This window comes from Pleurodeles waltl, chromosome 11, assembly GCF_031143425.1.
Source record: "Pleurodeles waltl isolate 20211129_DDA chromosome 11, aPleWal1.hap1.20221129, whole genome shotgun sequence".
NCBI classification, from domain to species: domain Eukaryota; kingdom Metazoa; phylum Chordata; class Amphibia; order Caudata; family Salamandridae; genus Pleurodeles; species Pleurodeles waltl.
The window spans coordinates 281,258,683-281,267,022 of NC_090450.1; the positions used below are offsets into that span (position 1 = coordinate 281,258,683).

At 45.7% G+C, this 8,340-nt stretch overlaps 1 protein-coding gene across 1 annotated transcript; it reads left to right on the plus strand.

Moving 5' to 3' along the window:
- The first annotated feature begins 1,125 nt into the window (after positions 1 to 1,125).
- On the plus strand, positions 1,126 to 3,097 carry SOX14 (SRY-box transcription factor 14). The gene has a single exon (XM_069213555.1). The coding sequence runs from the start codon at positions 1,518 to 1,520 to the stop codon at positions 2,235 to 2,237; it is 720 nt and encodes a 239-aa protein (XP_069069656.1). The 5' UTR covers positions 1,126 to 1,517; the 3' UTR covers positions 2,238 to 3,097.
- Positions 3,098 to 8,340: the final 5,243 nt, after the last annotated feature.

Consider the following 8,340-nt stretch of genomic DNA (forward strand, 5'->3'; position numbering starts at 1 on the left):
CCTTGCCTGCTCTGGCAGGTGCAAAACCAACACAGCTCACAGCATCGGCCGGTTCCCGAGGGGAGGGTGGGGGCGGTACAATTGTTTCCATTTAATAAATATTTTCCCCAAGGGCGGTCCACACAGGCAGGCAATTATTCAGACGCGGTTGACAGGCCACTTGATTCCTACGGTTATTTAGTGCTCGTTTACCCAAAGAATTAAAATCTACTTAACCCCCTCCAGCCCTCACCGCCAACAGCAATGTAGAGGCTACGGTGCGTGTGTGTGTGTGTGGGGGGGGGGGGGGTAAATAGGGGGATAACAAGGCGTAGATCGTTTTCACAAACAGGGCAACGGAGAGAAAATGAAAGTGCCCCTTTGGGGCAGTTTACTGTTTGCCTTATGGCTATGAAAGCTATAGTCCTGCTGGGAAATTACGCCAATGCAATTAATCGCTATCAGTAACAGTGGTTTTCCTACTACTACAACTAATAAAATAATAATAGCAATTAAAAACCAGAGTCTTTTTCATTTAAGAAATTATTCATCCACACTCCATACATTCATACATCCATACAGGTTTTCGTTTTTTGTTTTACAGAAGAAGAGTAGTAATGGTGTATTTCACGTATGTGCGTATTTAAAGAAAGACAGCACTCTGGTGTAATATTTCTATAAAAATGGCATTCATGTAAATAACCAGGTGTTTCCCCTTTCCTCAACAAAAGTCCCTTCATAAATACGAGGAAAAAACATCCTAAATTTGGTAAATGGAAATAATCCATTAGATGGAGCACGGGGAGAAACCCGCAATGAGATGAAACCTTGTATTCCATCGAAAGTAAATTCGGCACTTTGTGCGCGGTGGGTATCCTCTTTTCCAAATCCCAACATGTGCACCTCGCGAGGCAATGGGAACATTAGAGCTCCCCTGCCTGCTCCCTTCCCGTGCCCTGTTTGCAAACACACACCTCTCCACACAAATACTCTCGCACCTCTATTCTCTGCAGGACAATGAGCCCCTGACACCCTAGGAGTGAAACGAGGGGGCGTGGCGTAGCCGTGTTTGCTGCTATTAGCGCCGGAGCTCACAAAAGCGTCCCCTCTTAATCCTGTGTACTTAGTGATCCGCGTTTCTCTCCTCTCTCCTCTTCTTTTGTTACAGCTCTAGGTGTGCGCTCGGCCGGCGCTGATTGGCTGGCAGGTGTGGGACGCACCGCCCCCTCCTGTGCCTCCCCTGTCACTCGGAGCGCAGCCCTGCCAGCCGCGCCTTTGAACTTCGCCGCTCACGGCTGGAAGGCACCGGTTTGTCTTCTTTCCCGGCCAGGTGCTGTGCGGGGCCAGTCACCTCCAGAGAGGCGCGGAGAAGCTTCAAAGCGCTCGCCAAAAGGAGGAGAATCCGAGACTTTAATTCCGAGCCACCTGTTGGACAGGCACCGCAGACACCTGCAAGAGCGAGGGCATGATCAGCTGAAAAAAGTTGCTGCTCTTCGGTGTGTTGCGCGTCTGCAGCGCCGGCTGCTGTTCCCAGCACCATGTCCAAGCCCGTGGACCACATCAAGCGGCCCATGAACGCCTTCATGGTGTGGTCGCGGGGCCAGCGGCGCAAGATGGCCCAGGAGAACCCCAAGATGCACAACTCGGAGATCAGCAAGCGCCTGGGCGCCGAATGGAAGCTGCTGTCCGAGGCCGAGAAGCGGCCCTATATCGACGAGGCCAAGCGCCTGCGGGCGCAGCACATGAAGGAGCACCCCGACTACAAGTACCGGCCGCGCCGCAAGCCCAAGAACCTGCTCAAAAAGGAGCGCTACGTCTTCCCGCTGCCCTACTTGGGAGACCACGACCCGCTTAAGAGCGGTTTGCACCTCGGGCACGCTGCGGGCTCCGCGGACTCGCTGCTCGGGTCCGTGGAAAAGGCCCGCGCCTTCCTGCCTCCCACCTCCTCGCCCTACTCCCTGCTGGACCCTGGACAGTTCGGGGGCGGCGGGGCCCTGCAGAAGATGAGCGACATGCCACACTCCCTCTCCTACGCCTCCAGCCTTGGCTACCAGAGCGGCGCCTTTGGGAGCCTGGGCTGCCCTGGGCAGCACACGCACACTCACCCCTCGCCCACTAACCCTGGATACGTGGTGCCCTGTAACTGTAGCGCCTGGCCGACGTCCAGCCTCCAGCCGCCCGTGGCCTACATCCTCTTCCCGGGCATGGCCAAGGCCGGGTTGGACCCCTACTCCTCGGCCCACGCGGCCGCCATGTAACAGGGAACATCCTCCCTGGCCACTGACAGCAAACAACACCGAAGACAGACTGAGGTGGGTGGGGTGAACTTTGACCTCCCCATGTGCATGTACATAATGGACAACATTGACACCCAGAGGATAGAGCACCCACCCGGGCAGGGAAGCCCAGAACTGCTGCTGTCTGTTTGTAGGAGCCAGGACACGGGCAAAGGCCACTCCACGCCCCAGGATAACTTTATCCGTCACAGATTGAAGCCTGGACGCCAGAAGACAGAGACAGGCAAATTGTAAGCTCTGTGAAATACGTCCAGTCCCTTCCATGACCCAACTGTTTTGGACACACTAAGGTGACACGTTCATTAAGTAAATAGCCGGCTTTCATTTTATTTGTAATTTATTTATTATATTATATATGGTTTGTGATATCCGCTGTGATCTCAACTTGAACCCTTGAGAGGCCTTTGGTACTGAGAACATTTTATTTTATTTTTTGCACATTTGAAAACGCTCTCTTGTGCCAGGTCAACAAAACAAAAAAATCTAAACTGCTTAATGAGTTAACTGAACAAGAACAGAAGTGGGGTTTATATATTTAAAAATCACAGTAAAGTGATAGCATTTGCTTATTTTTCCAAGAGGCTGTTAACTTATTTTGTGACCCAGGTGAAAAGTAGACCCCTTTGCTTATTTTACTCGGAGAAATGTCAGCTCTGAAGTCTAAGCCGTAGAACTGTATTGTTTATTTTCTAAACAAATTGTGTTTTTGAAAGAAAATGTCTTGGACGATAAAAATAATGTACCCCGGGGTTTATCTCCTTCTTCTGTTCCTTTGTTGAACAAAGACATTTTAAATAAAGACAATCCTGTCATTAAAAAGACCAAGAAATCAAACAATGTGGTATGATTTAAAATATCCCTTAAAGCAAGGGACCCAATAGACTGCGATAGCAGATGTAAGTGGAGAACGGCACTTCAGTGAAGTAGGGGGTGTGCGTCAGCCCTCAGTGCCGCCTGCCAACTACTCCGATGTCCTTGGAGTGCAGCCTTGAAACAGATGCATCTCTCGACTTGCTGCGTGTTCACTGAGGACAGAGAGTATTGCTTCTCCCAAAAGATTTGAAACTCCACGCGAGACTAGAATCTGCAAAACAGTGCCTTAAATGTGATCCAGAAATCGTCGCCTATGTGCTTAGGATAGTTGATTTTTAAACAGGCTCGATCACACGATGTGCATGTCCCTCCACTGCACTATGTTACGTTTCACCTCCAACAGGTAGAGAGTCCAAATAAACTAGACATTTACGTTAAATTATTACAGAGGAATAGTGCAAACGTTTAAGGGGGTGTCACAGCACGAAACTGATAGCGAGCGCGCTGTGCAGTCCACTTTGCAGTCTGCGCTATACAAGTCACTCTGTCTGAATAATGCCTACAGAATTTACATGTAAGCCTGTCTCTGCCGCTTAACGTCATTGTGTGATCCTCGTCAAATCATTTTAAATCCCCCTCTGTGCCACAGACCCTTTCGAATTCGACTGTTCGAGTAAGTTAACAATAGGCTCGCTACACATTTGATTTGCATTGAAAGCGTGAGATTTGGGCAGAGATTCCCAACAGCCACACGATGAGGCCTTGCTTGGAAAAATGTCATGTAGAAACGCGCAACTATCCACAAACATAGCGACACAACCGAGATTGCACTGGGGCTCGTGTTCTCTCGAGTGCGGGTTGGTCCTGTTCAGAGTGTAGTCGGCACATGTTGCATTCTCCTGGCGCACGGTGGCCCCACTCACGTCATTTCCCGCGCTTTGGATGTAGAGCAGGTGGCAGACCGCAGCGAGGGGAAACCCGAGAGCCCCTTTTATTGTGTCCTCTCAGGTGCAAGCAGAGACTAACCCGTCGGAGTAGATGATGTGCCGGGGTCTCCTTTGTCAGGTTACCATGCCCACCTGCTCGACGCACCACAGTGGTTTGGGGGTGCACGAGTGTGATTGACCGCTTAAGGAACCTCCGTCTCTCACGTCAAATGGCACTGCTAAAGCGGCCCGTTTCTTTTCGTATTGTGTATTTCTTAGACTTAATTTCTCCTTTATGAACACTACCCCAGGCGCTAGAAAGGAACGAAAAAGGAAAACAAGGCACAGTGGCCTACTCACACCCGACCTGGGACAACTTGCGATTTCGCAGTAGACACATGCACACTTCGTAGGACCGTAAAAGCACGGAGAGCGCTAACACGTGCCTGCTCAATGTATATCCCCGAAAAACAAACACTGACAAGTACCTACTATATGTCCCCCGAATCTACTGTTGTGTTATGTAATATATGATCCATAGATCAGATGATGCCCCTGCCCACGGATTTGTCTTGCCCGTTGCCTGTTCGCCTCTGCAGGAGACCAGACGGTGACCTCTAGTTCCCTACTAAAAAGGCTGCGGCCTATAGTACCTTCGACTGATCACACCGCTGATTTTTCAAGAAATCAATCCATCCATCCAATCACTTGTCTGTGTAGGCATGCATTTATCCCTGTCTAAGTCTCAATTCACATGTCTATTAATTTAACTTTTGGATACATATCTTATTTCTCTTTCTGATGCCAAGGCTAAACATATTTTTTGTAATTTTATTGTGGAATTTATAAGCCACACTTCGTACAAAGGGGCTATTTGGACACGTAATCTCAGGAAAGACATCACAATTTAATTGTAGCTGTTTTTGGACTCCCTTTGTAATGAAACACAGAAAAGTGCTATGCTTTGAATGTAGCCGGCTGTCAGATAATGCACCTCTCCTCCACTGAAGCGTCTACACAGTTATGTTTTTTAAATCTGAAAACCACGGGGACGCTTGTAACTAAATGTGAAGTGTCTTAGCGATTTATAGAAAGAAAGCTTCATTAGCGTTTACCTGAATCGTCGCCTGAGGCCACAGAGACGGTGAGAAGAGTGCTGGAGACTCCAGAAAGATGCCAGAGATATGAATATATGTCAATCTATACATTCGTATGTCTGCATGTATTTATTCATCAATAGGCGTGGGTCTATCTGTTCATCCATCCATCCCTCCGCATCTCCCTACCCATACCTTCATGTAACTTTTTACATACCTGTCAACCATCGTAGATTGACAGGTACATAAACAGGGCCTATGTCTCTACTCATCAGAGTCTGTGTATTTAGGTATCTGGTGCCTCGATTGGCTGTGTATCTGGATATGCATCTATAGTTGTGCAAGTGTCCATCAAACTGTACATACCGCCTACCTCTGTGTAGGTAAGTGTCTCTGCATCTGTCTGCCTGTGCTTCTATCCATTTCTCCTTCTGTAGAGGACCATGTCTCTAAAAATGTGTGCATCTCTGTATCTAGCCACCTGTAGCTGTTCATGTGTACCTGTGTGCCCACACGTGCGCCTGTGTATTTATATATCATAGCTTAGAATGTGGTTAACAACAGTGTTTGTGTCTTTGTGTATCTGTCCCCTTTGTCTTTGCGCACATGTATATATACATCTGTGTGTATATATGTATGTATCTAATCTTCTTTGTATGAGCCTGACATCCTTTGTCAGTGTATACGTGCAACCAGTGCTTTATGTCTATCTATACATCTTCTTATAGAAGCGTGTGTGTCTGTTTATTTACACACCCACCGGCCTCAGCATTCATCCACCCACAGGTGCTTGAATGGATCTAAATTATGAATGATTCTCGCAATCTGCGGATCTCTGTATCTATCCGTCGCCTGCTTATTCTTATGTATCTGTTACACTGTGCCTGGACATCCCTTTCTTTACACTCCTCTTTATATGGGCAGCTCTATGTACACGTCCGCTGTACTTAGTATCCTTCCCTTCCGGTTCCAGTTCATCTTTGTATCTATCATCCTATCTGTCTGTATCTATGTACCCGCCCACGTAAAGCTGTGCCGGGAACAGTACAGCGAAAGGTGTGTGGGAGTACATCTACTGTTTTCTTCTGCTTGCCTGTCTGTCTGTCCTCCTGCTTGAGCATCTCTTTGTCAGTCTCAAAACGTGTATGCATCTGTCACTGTTTCTTTACATCTGCTCATATGTGTCTGGTAGATCTAATCGCTCTCTGCGTCTCTGTCTCTATCTGCCTGCCTTCTTTGCAATTATCTATCTCTTTGTATGTACTGATATATCTTGCAGTCTATAGCTCTGCCCATTTTCATGTGTGTCCCCATCTCTGTCCCTGTTTACACGTCCACCGCATATCAATGTATCTATGTGTTTATACATCTATCCACATATATCTGTCTCTGAATTTCTGTCTATCCACCTATTACTATACCTATGTGTTTATACATCTAGCCCAATATCCCTGTCTCTGTGTATTTATATGTCTGTACACACATCACTGTATCTATGTATTTATACATCTATCCCCATATCTTTATTTATTTATACATCTATCCACATACATTTGTGTATCTATTAATCTATCCACATGTCCCAATATCTAGGTGTTTATACAGCTATCCCCATATCTTTGTGTATTGATACATCTAGCCCCTTATCCCTGTTTCGGTGTACTTATACCTCTATCCTTATAGTACTGTATCTATGTGTTTATACATCTTTCCCCATGGCTGTCTCTTCGTAGATATACATATATCCCCACATCTCTGTCTGTGCGTGTGTGTTTATATACATTATTTCCCATACCGTCAGCTCTGTATCTATATACCTATCCCCATATCGCTGTCTCTGTGTTTTTATACATCTATCCATTTATCTCTGTCTCAGTGTTTTTAAACATCGATCCACTTATTAATGGATATATGTGTTTATACATCTCTCCACATATCTCTATGTACTTACACACCTATCTCATATTTCCATTTATTTACGCTCCCTTTCACATATCTCTATCTATATTTATACATCTAACCCAATCTCGTTGTCTCTTTGTATTTATAGATTTATCTACACGCTGCATTTTATTTATACTTCTATCTACACGTCTGTGTATTTATACATCTGCAAACAAATCTTTTGCTCTACATATTTATACGTCTATCCACATACCTCTGTCCCTATGTACTTGTATCTAGATAGCTATGTCTCTTATCTCTTTCTACATCTGACCACCTATCGGTGTCTCTATATATTTATACATTCATCCACACACCTGTTTCTATTTATTTATCCATCTATTTACATCTCTCTATTTACATATCTAGCCACACACCTGTTTCAAAGTATTTATACATCCATCTACATATCTCTATCTCAGTGCATGTAAACATCTGTCTGAATATCTATATATTTGTATATCTGTCGACACATTTCAAACTCTGTGTTTATACTCTTATTCATATATCCCTGACTCTATGCATTTATACATCTGTCCACACATCTCTGTCTACATGTGTTTATTCACTTATTCCTAACTCTAGATATTTATACATCTATCCACATAGCTCTGTTTCTTTGCCTTTGGGTATCAATTCATAAATGTGGCTTCATCTTTATCTATGTGCATCTCCCTATCTGCGTGTCTATATCTGTGTACAAGTTTACCTGACTGCATATCTATGTATGTATTCAGCTGTTTCTCTGTTTCTGAGTATCTACCAATCTGTGCCTGTCTATCTCTCAGGGCAGATGCCAAGAGTTGTTAAACCCTAGGAGAAGTTCTACTCTGACTTATGACCCAGGCAATAATACCATATTTAGAAACACCCTTTTTCAGTGGCACCTCAGGGACCACCCTACCTTCATCCTACCGCAGCCTCTGCCCTGGTAGCCACATGTGTGTGTGTACCTACAGTTGTGTGTCTAGTTCTGAACCTGCACATCTATCGCTCTGTCTTTACACTTTTCTATCTACCCACTTATATTTCTGAATCTGCCTGTATAGCACCTGTATTTGTGTAACTGCGTGTTTCTCCAGTGTGCTGTCCTTCTTTCGATGTGCATGTTCATCTGTCCCGGTATCTGTGTACATAGGCACCAGCTTGCATGTATCTCTGAACCACTGGCTCTAAGGGCCTCTCAGTCTGTGGCATTGTCTGTGTTCCTGTCTCTGTTTCCATCTGTTGGTATTTCCGTCCGCACAGTGAAGAAAACAGCGCGGCATTAGGTGAAGGAATACG